This window comes from Ornithorhynchus anatinus, chromosome 17, assembly GCF_004115215.2.
Source record: "Ornithorhynchus anatinus isolate Pmale09 chromosome 17, mOrnAna1.pri.v4, whole genome shotgun sequence".
NCBI lineage: Eukaryota > Metazoa > Chordata > Mammalia > Monotremata > Ornithorhynchidae > Ornithorhynchus > Ornithorhynchus anatinus.
The window spans coordinates 17953681-17969506 of record NC_041744.1 but is presented as its reverse complement, the minus strand read 5'-3'; the positions used below and the strand labels follow the sequence as shown (position 1 = coordinate 17969506).

The window sequence follows — 15826 nt, the reverse complement described above, 5'->3', positions numbered from 1 at the left end:
CCCTCTCCCCGCATGACATTCGCAACACCCAACGCCACACTGACCTGACAAGTTTTGGGCTTTTTACGGTAGTTGAAAAATGCTTACTCTGTGCCAGGCACTGTACTGAGCGCTGGGGTGAATACAGCTCATCGGGTTGGACACGGTCCCTGTCCCACTTGCGGCTCACAGTCTTAATCCCCATTGCACAGATGAGGGAACCGAGGCACAGAGAAGTGAAGGGATTTGGCCAAAGTCACCCAGAAGACAAGTGGCGGAGCCGGGTTTAGGACCCACGTCCCGACTCGCGGGTCTGTGCTGGAGCAGCAAAGTGTAGTGGATAGAGCACAGGCCTGGAGTCAGAAGGTCCTGGGTTCTAATCCCAACTCTGTCGCTCGTCTGCTGTGTGACCCTGAGCAAGGCCCTTCACAACTCTGTGTCTCAGTTACTTCATTAAATCGTATTTATTGAGCGCCTACGGTGTGCAGAACACTGTCTTAAGCACTTGCGACAGTACATCTGTAAAATGGGGATTGAGATTAAGTCCCATGCGGGACAAGAACCGTGACCACCCCGATTTGCTTCTCTCCACTCCAGCACTTAGTGCAGTGCTCAGCACATAGTGAGTCCTTAAATACCTCAATGATTGTTATTATTAAATTCTCTGGTCCTCATCCTCTCCCTGCACCCTCCAGAGTGAAGGCCCAGTGCCATCCCCGGCCTGGGGCGAGGACGGGCTGGCCCGCGTCCAGCTCAGAGCCGGGCAAGCGGATCCCACATCAGAGACGACCCAGACCGCGGCCTGAGCCTGGGGTACAGGGCCTCGCCGGGGCGTCTGTGTGGTCCACTATGTGGGCCTCCGTGTGGTCCACCACTGGCTTCCTGTGGGGATTCCTGCTTCCTGCTTTACTAAGGAGCTAAACGCCCAAGGAGAAATGCAGTGGGCAGACCAGCCTCCTCCACACTCCCCGGGGGTCGCGCCCAGGTCAGACCTCACTGCAGGCTCCCCCTGACCCCACTGCAGGTTTCGCTGGGGGCAAACAAATCACTCAGTGGAATTTACCCGATGTTTACTGCATGCGGGGCTCTGTACTAAGCACTTGGGAGAGTACAGTTTAACAAGAGTTGGTAGCCACATTCTCTGCCAAGTGGAAAGAGACCGGGCCTGGGAGTCAGAGGACCTGCGTCCTAATTCCGGCTCTGCCATTTCCTCGCCGGGTGACCATCCCTGTGCCTCAGTTTCCTCGTCTGCAAAACAGGGATTCAATACCTGTTCTCTCTCCTACTTAGACTTTAAGCCCCATGTGGGTCCTGCTTATTGTGTCTCTCCCCCAGCGCTTAGTACAAAGCTTGGCACACGGTAAGTGCTTAACACCGTAATTACTGTGATTACTAAGGAACCAGATGCGGTGACAGACACTGGGAGATTATGAGTCTCTCAAGGTCAGGAACTTTGACCTTCGACTTGGTATTTTGCTTCTGGTCTTTTGCTTCAAGAGACGAGTCCGATTCTGCCTACGGCAGGCATCCAGGACCATGCTCTGCATCTACTAGACACCGGGTTCGGAGCCCGGAATGCAACGGGTGCCCCAAAATAACAATAACGATGGTATTTGTTGAGCGCTTAACAGCTGGCAGCTACTGTACTAAACCCTGGGGTGAATACAAGCGAATCGAGTTGGCCACAGTCCCTGTCCCACGTGGGACTCACAGTCTGGATCCCCATTTTCCAGATGAGGTAACTGAGGCCCAGAGAAGTGAAGGTCACACGGCAGACAAGCGGCGGAGCCGGGAGTAGAACCCACAGTCGTCCGACTCCCAGGCCCGTCCTCCATCCACTGCATCACGCTCCGCCCACGGCAGGTGTCCGGCCCAGCGCCCCTGCCGAGGCGGACACGCGACCCGGCCCTCCTCCGTACCGTGGCCGTCGTCCAGGAAGTCGGTGATGGTGGCCGACGTACACTTGGACCACGGCCGCGAGGCGTCTATGCTCGTCAGGATGGACGACATCAGGCGCTTGTCTTCTGTGGCGCCGAAGTTTTCCTCGCAGAACTTGGAGTCGTCGTGGGAGAGGCCGAGCAGGTGGCCTGAGGGAAGTCCAAAGTATTTAATAATAATAATAATGTTGGTATTTGTTAAGCGCTTACAGTGCAGAGCGCTGATTTAAGCGCTGGGGTAGATACAGGGTAATCAGGTTGTCCCACGTGAGGCTCACGGGTAATCCCCATTTTACAGACCTCTGACTCCCAAGCCCGGGCTCTTTCCACTGAGCCACCCCGCTTCTCTGCTGAGAAGCGGCAGGACTTAGTGGCTAGAGCCCGGGCCCAGGAAGCAGAAGGAGCTGGGTTCTAATCCCAGCTCCGCCACATCTCAGCTGCGTGACCTTCACTTCGCTGGGTCTCAATTACCTCATCCGTAAAATGAGTTAAGACCGCGAGCCCCATGTGGGACGACCACTGTACCCAATCTGACTGCCTTGTAGCTAACCCGGCACTTAGTACAGTGCCTAGCACATAGTAAGACCTTAAAAAAATAACATTAAAAAAAAAGAAACCAGAGCCTGGATGGCTCACCTCAGGGGTCTGGCTTCCAGTGGGTTTTTCCCACGGCCGGGGTTGGATCCCTTTATTTCCTCTCCTCCATCCTCTGCAATCTGACTGCTGCCCCTTTCACAGAAACCGTCCTCTCTAAGGTCACCAACAACCTTCTTCTTGCCAAAAACCAGCTGCCTCTACTCCATCCTAATCCTCCTCTACCTTTCAGCTGCCTTTGACACTGTGAACCAACCACTTTCTCCCGGAAACATTATCCAACCTTAGTTTCGCTGCCACCGTCTCCTGGTTTTCCTCCCATCTCTCTGGCTGCTCCATCTCACACTCTTTTCCCCTCTTTTCCTCTGCCACCCACCCCCTGACGGGGGGGGAAATCCCTCAGGGTTCAGTTCTGGGTCCCCTTCTATTCTCCATCTACACCCCCTCCCTCGGAGAACTCGTTCCCTTCTTGGCTTCAAATACCAACTTGAAGCGGACGACTCCCGAATCTCCCTCTCCAGCTTTGATCTCTCTCCCCCTCTGCAGTCTCGCATTTCCTCCTGCCTTCAAGACACCTCTTCTTGGATGTCCTGCCGACACCTCAAACTTAACCCGTTCACAACAGAGCCCTTTATCTTTCCGTCCAAACCCCGTCCTCCCCCTTGCCTTTCCCCTCACTACGGACCCGACGACACCCTCCTCCCCGTCTTACGAGTCTGTAATCTTGGCATCGGCCTTGACTCGTTTCTCTCCTTCACCCGGCACGCGCGATCCGTCAGAAAATCCCGTCAGTCCTTCCTTCACGACATTGCTGAAATCCACCCACCCCTCCCCATCGAAACCGCTGCCATGCTGACCCAAGCACTTATCCTATCCTGCCTCGACCGCTGCATCAGCCTCACTGACCTCCGTGCTTCCTGTCACTCCGTCTCCAGACCATACTTCACGCTGCTGCCCTGATGGTTTTTCTGAAAAATCATTCGGTCCACCACTCCCCACTCTGCGAGAACCTCCAGGGGCTGCCCATCCGGCTCTTCAAACAGAAACTCCTTACCCTCGACTTTAAAGTGCTCGGTCACCTTGCCCCTCTACTTTCCCTTGCTGATTTCCTACTATCACCCACTTAGCACCTCTAATGCCAATCTTTCTTCTGCCTCGATCTCACCACTGACCCCTTGCCCACACCTTCCAACGGGCCTAGAGCCCCCTTCATATACGACGGACCACCGCTCTCCCTACCTTGAAAGCCCTATTAAAATGACGTCTCTTCCAAGAGGCCTTCCTTGATTAAGCCCTCATTTCCGCATCTGCTTCAGCTAAAACCTAGGCAGTGTACTCCTTAAGCACTTTAACATTCATCCCAGCCCCACAGCGATTATACCCACGTCCTTACACTCTATTAGTTCCCTTATCTGTAATTTAATTTATTGTTTCGCTCTCTCTCTAGACTCTCAGCTCCTTTTTTTTTTTTTTAATGATTTTTGTTCAGCATTTACTACGTTTCAGAGACTGTTCTAAGCACTGGGTTAGATACAAGTGGTTTTGGACACAGTCCCTGTCCCACACGGGGCTCACAGACTGAGTAATCGAGAGAATAGGAGAACTGAGGCACAGAGAAGGTAAGGACCTGGATTCTAATGCCGGCTCTGCCAATTGCTTGCTAAGTCAACTTGGGAAAGTCACTTGACTTCTCCGTGCCTCGGTTTTCTCCACTGTAAAATGGGGATTCGATCAATACCTGTTCTCCCTCCTACTTAGCCCGGGAGCTCCATGTGGGTCAGGGACTGCGTTCAAACTAATTAACCTTTACCTAGTCCCGCCCTTAGAGTAGTGTTTGACACATACTAAGCGCTTACCAGCACGGTTTCATTGTGAGCAGGGGATGTATCTGTTTATGGTTATACCATACACTTCCAAGTGCTTAGCACAAAGCTCTGCACACATGAAGTGCTCAATAAATACGACTGACCGAACGACTGACAAGTGCGGCCCCCCACCGGACTGTGAGCTCATCGTGGGCAGGGAATGTCACTGTTTGTTGTTATATTGTACTTTCCCAAGCGCTTAATACAGCGTTCAGTACCAGTTAAGTGCTTAATAAATACGACAATGAATGAATGACCCAGCCCAGCACGGCTCACCCCCACAGATTCTCCTGCGTTCCCTCCCACCCTCCCCGACCTGCACCCCCCCAGCCTCCCTAGCCTCCTGGACCACTCCCCCCATCTTCCCCGGCCCCCCGGCCCGCCCCGACGCACCGATTTCATGGGCCACGGTGAAGGCCGCGTGGAGACCGTCGTCCTCGATGACGGCGCAGCTGCGCTCGGGGGAGCACACCGTCCCGACGTCCGCCATGCCCAGGGTGTCGCAGGAGTGGTGGCCACACAGGTCCTGCCGCCCACGCCGGGCCGCCGACACGGGCACCAGAGACAGGGACGGGGGCACACACACAGATGGGGCGAGCACCGGAGACAGAGAGAAAGAGACAGAGAGAAAAAGAGACAAGGAGACACGTGAGGGCCCCTATTCAGCCGCAGAGAGCCAGCCTGGCTCTCAGGGGCCACAGGCCAGAGAAGAAGCAGACACTGCACGCCTTCCGCCTCCCCGGTATAATAGTAATTACTGTGGTATTTGTTAAGCGCTTACTATGTACCAGGCACTGTACTAAGCAATGGGGTGAATACAAGCAAATCAGGTTGGACATAGTCACTATTCCGCATGGGGCTCACGGTCTTAATCCCCATTGTACAAAGGAGGTAATTGAGGCCCAGAGAAGTCAAGTGAGTCACCCAAGGCCACACAGAAGACAAGTGGCAGGGCCGGAATTAGAACCTATGACCTTCTGAGTCCCAGGTCCGGGCCCTATCCACTACGCCATGCCGCTTCTGTGCCACGGCCTCAGCCACAACCACCACAGCCACCGGCTTGCCACAGTGCCCAGGGAAGGCAGCTGGATATCGTGCGGGGAGGCCGGAGACACGGTTTTGCGTCCCGGACGTGCCCTGGGAAAGTTGCTCAACCTCTCTGTTTCCTCCGGTATCGGGTGGGGAGCACGGTCTCCATCCCCCTGCATGGCTCTGAGGTTTCTACTGGGTGAAATGGCTCCAGGGAGACTCACACTCAGGACCTGACATGCTCAGTGGACACGAAGCAGTTCATTCACTCCTCCCTCCCTTCCTTCCTCTATTCCTTCCTTCCTCCCTCTCTTCCTTCTTCCCTCCCTTCCCAGGAGCCGGCTGCAGCTCCTAAACCAGCAGTACCCCTGCCCCGCAACAGGGAGAGGGGATGTCCTGCCTCCATGGAGGTAGGGGGCTGAATCAGATGCCCCTGTGTGACCTGGAGGGGTTGGGGGGGCTAGTCATCCACCTGCCTGAGTGGAGGCAGGGGAATGGATCGCATGACCCCATCAATCCCAGGTGGGTTCATTGGCCTGCCTGCGTGGAGCCAGGGGGCTGGATCACCCGACCCAGTGGATCCAGGGAGGGGCGGTCACTTGACTGGAAGGAGGCAGGGGGCCGGATCGGATAACCTCGTGCGTCCAAGACGGGTTAGTCTCTGCCCTCCAGGGAGGCAGGGGGTTGGGCCAGATGACCCTTTGGGGTCCCCGGTGCTAAGGCAGTCTGCCCGTGACCCGCCGAACTACTTGGACCTGAGACCTTCCCCGCGTGGCTTCTGAGTCATAGACGTTGGGTGTGCACGTGCGTACAGCACACATAGGAACCCGGGGTCCCAGGACCCCCGTCCCACCAAACATCCTTCACCAATCCGTGCCCCGCTGGGGGCCGGGTCGACACAGGGAGGGAGTTGACGGGGCTAGGAAGGGGAGGAGGGGGCGAGCGTGAAAACTTGGGCTTTCTGCCCGAATTCTCCCCACCCGGGACGAGGGCCCCCTCCCCAGGACTGGAGGATGGCAGGTCCAGAGCAGACCAGCCTCATCCCCTGCAGCCCAGGCTCTGGAAAAGCCAGTCCAGAGCTCTGCATGCAGTAGGTGTCCACTACAGTACTCTGCACCCAGTAGGCACTCAGTACAGGGCTCTGAACAGGGTAGGTGCCCGGTACAGTCCTCTGCATCCAGAAGGTGCCCAGTACAAGTCTCTGCACGTGATAGGTGGCCAGGATAGTGCTGGGTACCTGGTAGGTGCCCAGTCTAGTCTTTTGCATCCAGGAGGTGCCCGTCCAGGGCTCCGCACCCAATAGGTGCCCAGTACAGCGCTCTGTACCCAAGAGGTGCCCGGTACAGCTTTCTGCACCCAGGAGGTGTCCAGGACAGGGCTTTGCACCCGGGAGGAGAGAGACAAGCTGAGACAGCATCTCTCTCGACTCAACCGTCCCTGGCAATCTGCCCGGGGAGCGCCGTCCCTGCTGGTCAGACCATCCCGGCGGCCTCAGCGTCCTCAACAACCAGAACATCTCCAGAGGCCACACCGTCCCCAGTGACCGCACCATCTCCAGGGGTCACAATGTCCCCAGGGGCCGGGTCACGTCCATTGGTAACGCCACCTCCAGCAGCTGCCCTGTCTCCAGCTGCCTCACCCTCACAACCAGCCGAACCATCCCCAACGGCCACTCCGTCCCCGGCGGCCACGTTACTTCCACAGGGACTCCCAAAGAGGACCCCAGTCAGGAGCGAGCGGTCCCAGCTCCCGGGCATCCGAGGGTCGGGACTCGGTTTCCAGTGCCCGGCGAGCCGTCTCCCCGTGACCCGTCCCCCCCCCCCCCCGCCGTGGCCCTGCTCCATCCGGGGGCTCCTCTCCGTTCGGCTCCCGGGCCTCCGGGGCCCCGGCCTCGCCCGACCCGACGGAAAACGGGTGTCGGTCTTCGAAGCGCGCCGGGAGAGAGACAGGGCCCAGGCCGGGGGAGGCCACGGAGAACCAGGAAGCGGCCCAGGCCGGGAGGATGGGAGGCCGGGAGGCCGGGGCATCTCGCGTTTCTCCGTTTGGGGCCACGGGATGTGAATTCCAGCATAAGTGCTATTCCAGAAGGAAAACAGGTCCCGTGCCAAGGAAATCAAAGCGGCAGTAAAGCTCTTCGAGGCAGACTGAGCCCCACCCCCACCGGTCCCCCCACAACTCCCCCCGGACCCCCTTCCCCGGGCCCGCCCCCGGGAAACGCCTGTGCTTGGGCGGCCTCCAGGCGGGATCTGCTGACACTCTGATCCAGGGTGGCCGCCGCGGGTAAACAGGGGCGGAAACGGGCCTCACCCGTGCTCTTCGGCCCCGAAAAACAACCCATTCCGAGGCCCAGCTGGGACTGCGAGCCTGACAGCGCCAGAGTTCAGGGCCCGCCCCAGCTCCGGGCTGGAGCCTGGAGGCCGGCCAGATACCGGCCTGGAGGGCTGCAAGCTGAAGGTGGAGGCTGGGAGGCCGAAGGCCTGGAGGTGGTCGGGAGGCCGAAGGGCTGGAGGTGGAGGACGGCCAGCCGGAGGGATGGAGGTGGAGGGCCGGCCGGCTAGAGGGCCGGAGGGCTGCAGGATGAAAGTGGAGGCTGAAGGGTTGGAGGCCGAAGCCGGCCAGCTAGAGGCTGGAGGAGGAGGCCGGCTGGCTGGAGGGGTGGAGGTGGAGGACCGGTCAGCTAGAGGGTTACAGGCTGAAGGGTTGGGGGCGGAGGCCAGTCAACTGGAGGCTGGAGGCGAAGACAGGACAGCTGGAGAACTGGAAGCGTAAAAGCTGGATGTGGAGGGCTGGAAGATAGAGGTCAGATCACAAGAGGGAGGCTGGAGGCGGAGGGTGGCCTGCTGGAGGGCTGGAAGCTGGAGGTCGGACGACGAGAGGGATGGAGACCGGCTATTAGGAGACTGGAGGTGGAGGCCAGCTACCGGGAGGCTTGGAAGCCGGAGGCCGACCGGCTGCAGATGGAAGCCGGCCTGCTGGAAGGCTGGAAGCTGGAGACCAGATGACCAGAGGGCTGGAGGCTGGCCGGGTGAAGGCTGGAGGTGGAGGCCAGCCGGCTGGGACACGGTGTCAAGTGTAAACGTCGCCAAGTGTTAACGTCGGGTGTCCAAAAACCGTTGTCAAATAGCCATCGTGAGGGCAGAGGTCAGCGCTTGGCATCGAGTCCATCTCGCTCGGGGAGGCACAATGAACAGATCTAACTTGCACCGGCCTCCCGCGTACGAATCCACTTTGCCTCCTTCCCCACCCGGAAAGGATTTCAGCGTCTATGTGCCCCTCCTGGAAGCTCCTTGAGGGCAGGGATCCGGTCCTCTAACGCTACAGTCCTCTTCACAGCGCTCATCCCAGTGCTCTGCCCGTAGCAGACAATCGGCTGGGGGGCAGGGATCCCGCTCCGGGTCTCGGCATCTGGGCCTCGCCGACCTCCGGTGACCGGACGCCTGCTTCACCGGGCGGTCCGGAGCCGCGAGCCCGTCTCTCGTGCCCCGGGGTGGGGGTCCCTGAGGGGGCTCCCCCGGCCCCAACACCCTCCGTCCGGTCTCCCGTCAACACGGGGGATCGGCTGCGTGTGCGAGGGGCCGGAGGGCAGGCGGAGGCTTGAGATATTTGGAGCCGAGGAGCCGCCTCGCTCTTTTCCTCTGTCGTTCTGTTGGAGCATTTCCGTCCACAAACCGCCCAAATTCCCTTCCTCCCCTCCCTCCCTTCCAGACGGCATCCTCCGGCAGAGAAGGGCAAGACAGCAGAGGCCGCTGGAAAGTCACGAAACCGCTTTAAAAGCAACACACGCACACACACACACACACACACACGCTTACCTGTGCTCACTCAGAGCTACATACACCGGTGATGACGGTATTTGTTACGCGCTTACTCTGTGTCAAGCACCGTTCTCAGCGCCGGGGGAGAGACAAGCTAATCGGGTTGGACACCGTCCATGTCCCACGTGGGGCTCGCGGCGCTAATCCCCATGTTACACACGGGGTCCCTCAGGTACAGAGAAGCAAAGTGTCTTGCTCAAGGTCACACAGCTGACAAGGGGAGAAGCAACCAGGTCCTTCTGACTCCCAGGCCTGTGCTCTATGTACTAGACCACACTCTTACACCCACGGCCTCGTTCACCCACACACGTACCCCCCCGCGCGCACCCGGACACGTGTGTAGTCTCATGTACACACCCAGAAGGTACACACACGGTCTCGGCGGAAGCCCGAGGCGGAAAAGACCACCTCCCTCTTGTCCCGCCGCCCTCCGGGCCTGCGCCCCCGGGAGGGCAGCGTGTCCCACCGAGGATCTCAGCGGACGTTTGCAGAGGGCCACTGAGTCACCGGGTGGACTTTCCACCCCGGGACAACCCAAGGCGCCGCTCAGCGTCTCCCGCGGCTGCAGGGCCGCCCGGACGAGGCTCTGTTGACATGTCGTTCCCTCCGTCGGTCCCTCCGTCCCTCCCCCGAGCCAGTGCTTCCACCGCCCGACCTCAGGGCAGGCTGGGTAAAAATAGCCTGGGAGGGAGTGGTGTCCACAGCAGGCCGGGCTGGGCTGAGCGCAGCTGGCGAGACCCCTTCTTGCTGAATTTCCTCAGCTCCCCGAGCCCTGCCGTGACCCCGGGCGACACGCTGCTTGACCCCTGGAGGGACAGCAGGCTGGCAGGGGCTGGCGGCGGGAGGGGGAAGAGGGGAAATCCAAACACTTGGGTTCCGGTCCGCTGTCCCGCTGGATGACCTTGACCACGTTGCTTCCCCTCTCCGTACCGTAAGGTCACTGGGGGCCGGGGATGTGTCTGTTTATCGTCACGCCGTACGCTCCCGAGCGCTCAGCACAGTGCTCTGCACACAGTAAGCGCTCGATAGATACAATTGACCGACTGACTCGGCCTCAGCGTCTTCACCTGCAAAATGGGGACAGCTTCCTCGCTCTCGCCCGGGCGGGGAACGGGCGTGATCCGACCGGCCAACGTCCGCCCAGTGTTCGGCACAGTGCTTTCCACAGATAGCGAACCGTGCCATCGCTCCTTCCACCGTAAGGCTAGTGTCCTCTTGCCCGGCTGGGCGGCTGAGGGATAACAGGGTAGAGAAGCAGTGTAGTCTAGTGGAAAGAGGCCGGGCCTGGGAGTCAGAGGACCCGGGTTCTAATCCCCGCTCCACCACTAATCTGCTGCGTGATCTTGGATGAGTCACTCGGGCAGGGATTGTCTGATATAGTGCGCTCTCCGAAGTGCTCAGTTCAGTGCTCTGCACGCAGTAAGCACTCCGTAAATTTGATCGGCTGATGGAGTCACTTCTCCGCGCTTCAGTTACCTCACCTGAAAATGGGGACGAAGACTGTGAATCCTATGGGGGGACGGGAACTGTGCCCCTCCCGCTTATGACGTATCTACCCCAGTGTTGAGAATAGTGCCTGGCACAGCTTTTAACCAGTGTCATTTAAAAAAGGAAAAGGTCAAACCTCCCCAAGACCCCAGGACGGCCCCCCCTCCTCCTCCGGCTATTTAGCGGACTTGGGGGAGGAGCCCACTACCCTTCAGAAAGGCCCCCCAGCCCACCAGCCCAAGGTCTCTGCTAGGAGCGGGCCTGGATGCGCCAGGTGCCTTGGCTGGATCGATGCCCGGCTGCTGCCCCAGCAGTGACCTCCCTCTCCCCCCTCCCCCTCCCCCCGGCCCCCTCCCATTCCCACATCCTCAATTCCACCCACAGGAAGGGAAGTGCTGGGAAAACCAAGAGAGGCCCTGGGAATTCTCTGAGGTGAGCAGGTGTCCGCCACGAGGCAGGTAGCACGGGGAGGCGGGGGGCTGGTGCCAGAGACGCCTCGCACCCTCCCCGGCCTGGTGCCGGACGTCACCCCGTGCCAGTGACCCCCTTTGCCGGACACCGCTCCGACCCTAAGCTTGTCGTGAGCGGGAAAGGTACCTGTTATATCGTTCATTCGAATATATCGGGCGCTCACTGAGCGCAGAGCACCGTACTAAGGTCTCGGGAGAGGACGACAGAACGATAAACAGACACAGTCCCCGCCCACAGCCTAGAGGGGGGAGACGGACATTAATATCCATCGAATACATTACAGATATGGACACGAGTGCCGTGGGGCTGGGAGAGGAGGATGAACGAAGGGAGCGAGGCAGGGCGACGCAGAAGGGAGTGGGAGAAGAGGAGAGGGGGGCTCAGGCAGGGAAGGCCTCTCGGAGGAGACGGGCCTCCGACAAGGCTTCCGACGGGGAGGGGATGTCGGATTTGAGGGGGGGAGGGCGTTCCAGGCCAGAGGTAGGAAGTGGGTGAGAGGTCGGCGGCAAGACGGATGGGGTGGAGGAACGGTGAGAATTACGTCGTAGCCTCCCCCGCGTAGAGCGAGCGCCCGATCGATACGACCGGACACCACCCGGCTCCTTCTCTTCCGGACGTCTCGCCCGCATCTCTCCCGGCTGCGCCCTCACCCCCTTTCCCGTCTCACTCGGTCCCCCGGGAGGAGGGGTGACCTTCCGGCCCTCCTCTCCGGGCTCCCGGGGTGGGGGTGGGGGGTCGAGGCCGGAGGGCCGGTCAGGGGTCGAGGGGCGGCGGGGCCGGGCACCTACCTCCCTCGTGAAGAGGATGGCGGCGTCGTAGCGGCCCCCGCGGCCTCCGCCCTGCCGGCTCCGCCGGTGCTGCCACTTGCAGAAGGCTTTGAGCGTGGCGGCCGCGTTGCGGTGGACGGGGGGTCCCGGGTCCCGCTCCGGCTCCGCGTCGCCGTCCCGGTCCCGGTCCCCGTCCGGCGCCAGGACCTGCACCACGGCCAGGCGGACGGGGTTCTCGAGGCTGGCGTGGCCGTAGAGACGCGAGGCGATGGCCACGAGGGTCAGCAGGTAGTGCTGCAGACCCCGGCCGTAGGTGCGCCGCATCGACGCGTCGGCCACCAGGAGCAGCTCCACGTGCCGCGCCCGGGACACCGACCGTCGACGTCGACGCCCGCCGCGTGCGGGGGCCGGGCCCGGGCCCGGAGGGCCGCGCGGAGGCGGCGGCGGCGGGGTCTCGCAGCTGGCCCCGGTCGGGGCGCGGGCCCGGCCCTCGGGGCGCCGGGCGGGGGGCGTCGGGGGGTCCGGCGGGGGGCCCGAGGGGGTCTCGGGGACCCCCGGGCCCACCGCCCCGGCCCGGTCCAGGACCAGCAGGACCAGAGCCGCCAGCCGCAGGATCATGGTCCGCCCGGAGGAGGAGGCGGACACCGAGGCGGACCCCAGGGGCGGCGGGAGGAAGCCGAGACGGCGGGAGACCCCTCGGGGGTGGGCGGGGGAGCCGGAGGCAGGTGGAGAGGCCCGCACCCCGCCCGGACCGGAGCCGGGCCGGTGCAGAGAGGCAGCCGGGAGGGCGAGGCGAGCCCGGCTACTTTGCAAAAACCTCTCCGTCTACAAAGTTGTGAAACCGCCCCTGGGGGAAGGAGGAGGAGGAGGGAAAGGGGAGGAGGAGGAGACGGAGGCAGAGTCGGTGGCGACCAATCCGGGAGCCGGGGCTCGCAGCGGCGTGGAGGCCGGTGGAGGTGAGGGGGTCGGCCGGGGCTGGGAGGGGGGCACGGGTCCGGAGGTCCGGAGAAGCGGGGAGGGACGGGGACGGGGGCCGGGGAAGCCGGGGCTCCGAGGGTCCGGGAGGTCCGGGGGTCCGGTCCTGGAGAGGCGCGAACGCTCTGCGACTGCCAGACGGGGAACAATGCATTTATAGCGGTTTTGCCACCGGCTCCGGCCAGAAAGCCTCAAACCTCCCCTCCCTCCTCCTCCTCCCGCTCAGCCCCCGCCCCCTCGGATTCTCCCCGCCTCGGCCCCATCTCTCTTTCCCCCCCCCTCCCCCCCACCCTCCGCCCTCGGGTCGGGGGGGTCCTCTCTGCCCTTCCAGTCTCCCCCCGCTCCCTCTAGCCGCGGTTTACTTCGACGTCGGCTGGACCAGACCCTCCTCGAGGGCAGGGATGGGCGCCGGTCCCGACCGTCCCAGACCCTTGGGACCCCTCCGTAGGCTCGATAGATATTCGATAGTATTTATTGAGCGCTTTCTAGGTGCAGAGCACCGGACTAAGCGCTTGGAATGGACAGATCGGTAACAGACAGAGGCGGTCCCTGCCCTTTGACGATATCTCTCTATTAATATGGGTTAAGGGCCCACCGCGGGCCAAGCCCCGTTCTAAGCGCTGGGGTGGCTACAAAGGTCGTCCCACGTGAGGCTCGGTCTCGATCCCCGTTTGCCAGGTGAGGGAACTGAGATCCAGAGAAGTCAAGTGACTCGTCCAAGGTCACACAGCAGACGAGTGGCAGAGCCGGAATTAGAACCCACGTCCCAGGCCTGGGCTCTTGCCATTTGGCCGTGCTGCTTCTCCCATAGTAAGCGCTCAGTACATCTAGACTGTAAGTCCGGCAAAGGGCGGGGACCGTCTCTGTTACCGATCTGTCCCTTCCAAGCGCTCGGTACAGTGCTCTGCACGTAGTGAGCGCTCAGTAAATACTATTGAATGGACATAGTAAGCGCTCAATAAATCCTATCGAGTGAATGATTAACAAATGCCGTCATTATTATTCTCTATTGATCGTTTGAGTCTGGGGTCTGTAGCTGGGGGAAGGGGGTGTCTCCGAAGATGTGGAAACTGGAGGATTTAGTAGGTAGAAGGACTGAAAAAACGGGCAGGCAAGTAGGCAGAGCAATAGGCCACGTGGGACAACCTGATTCCCCTGTGTCTACCCCAGCGCTTAGAACGGCGCTCTGCACATAGTAAGCGCTTAACAAATACCACCATTATTATTATTATTATTGTTAGGCAAATACACAGATGGCAAACACGGACAGGTGGATCGACGGACCTCGATAGACGCGGGTGGGTAGGATGACTGACAGAGAGTCGATAGCTCATTCCTTCATTCAGCCGTATTTACTGAGCACTTACTGTGTGCAAAGCACTGTCCTCGGTGCTTGGGAAAGTACAGAAGAGTAATGGACGCATTCCAGCCCGCGCCAAGCTCACAGTCTAAAGGGAGAGACAGCCATTGATATCGATAAATAAATAAATTACAGATGTATGCATAGATGTGGTGGGGGGTGTGGGTAGGAGGGAGGACTGATGAAGGAGCAAGAGCGGCGCAGAAGGGGAAGCGAGGCTTAGTCAGGGAAGGCTTCTTGGAGGAGATGGGCCTGCGATAAGGTTTCGAAGAGGGGGAGAGCTGTGACCGACCAGTCCGTAGATTCCTTCTCCAGCCAGCCGACCTCTGCTCCGCCCCACGCGGGGACTCCTGACTGTCCTCTGTCGCGGTGCCCGAGACCAGACTTCTCTGTGGTCTTCAAGCTGTGTGTTCCGCCCGCCCAGTCTGGGAGCGAGGAAACCTGAATTCAATCCCAGCTCCATCCCTCGCCTGTTTTGTGGGCAAGTCGCTTAACCTCTCTGGGCCTCGATTTCCTCACCTGGAAAATGGGGGTTAGCCACCTGTCCTTCCCTCCGCTTGGCTGTGAGCCCCGGGTGTAAGCCCTCTAGACTGTAAGCTCGCGGTGGGCAGGAAACGTGTCTACTTATTGTTATATCGTACTCTCCCCAGGGCTTAGTACAGTGCTCTGCACACAGTAAGAGCTCAATAGCGACAACTGAATGGACGCGCCCAGGCCTGACCTTTAGAAACCGGCAGCCTCCGAAAGGCTATTCCAAGGCTCTTCCCGAGAAGGTGCTCGGTTTGTGTGCGTAAATGCGTGTATCATAGTGGTATTTATTGAGCACTAACTATGTGCAGAGCACTGGACTAAGCGCTTGGGAGAATACAAGACAGAAGAGTTGGTAAACGAGTTTCCTACCGACATCGAGCTTACAGTCTAGAGGGGGTAACTGATATTAATGTAAATAACTTAAATAGAGATAAATCATTTAAATACTGCAGAGAAGCAGCGTGGCTCAGTGGCAAGAGCCCGGCCTTGGGAGCCAGAGGTCATGGGTTCTAATCCCGGCTCCGCCGCTTGTCAGCTGTGTGACTTTGGGCAAGTCACTTCACTTCTCTGTGCCTCAGTTACCTCATCTGGAAAATGGGAATTAAAACTGTGAGCCCCGCGTGGGACAAGCTGATCACCTTGTATCCCCCCAGCGCTTTGCACAGAGTAAGCGCTTAAATGCCATTATTATTATTAATTTATAATACGCTTGCGTGTCAGCCATCCCCCCTCCCAAGGATGCCTGCCCCTCTCCCGCCAGATCCCAGCTTGCACACTTTCAAGTCAACCTACTCACGTTTCTCTCGCCCCCGCTCTCCCTCCTGCCTGGAACTCTCTCCCCCTTCAAATCCCACAGGTCGCCCCTCTCCCCGTCTCCTAGACCCTTCTGAAATCACCTCTCTTCCAGGAGGCCTTCCCTGATTAATCTCCTCTCCCCAACCTATTCCCTCCTGCCAGCACTTCGGTGTCACCTCAGCACTTGGGTAACTCCTTTCTCCCCACAGCAGTTAGGGAC

The 15826-nt window shown here is 59.9% G+C and overlaps 1 protein-coding gene across 1 annotated transcript in view; it reads right to left on the bottom strand.

The window, feature by feature from the left end:
- Positions 1-12314, bottom strand: part of ADAMTS1 (ADAM metallopeptidase with thrombospondin type 1 motif 1) — a 42158-nt gene extending 29844 nt beyond the window's left edge. Inside the window, exons 1-3 of the mRNA XM_039914551.1 lie at positions 11967-12314; positions 4769-4901; positions 1899-2066 (exon numbers count right to left, since the gene is read on the bottom strand). Of these exons, the coding sequence (XP_039770485.1) occupies positions 1899-2066; positions 4769-4901; positions 11967-12269 (604 nt within the window). The 5' untranslated portion in view covers positions 12270-12314. The remainder of the gene's footprint in view (positions 1-1898; positions 2067-4768; positions 4902-11966) is intronic.
- Positions 12315-15826: the final 3512 nt, after the last annotated feature.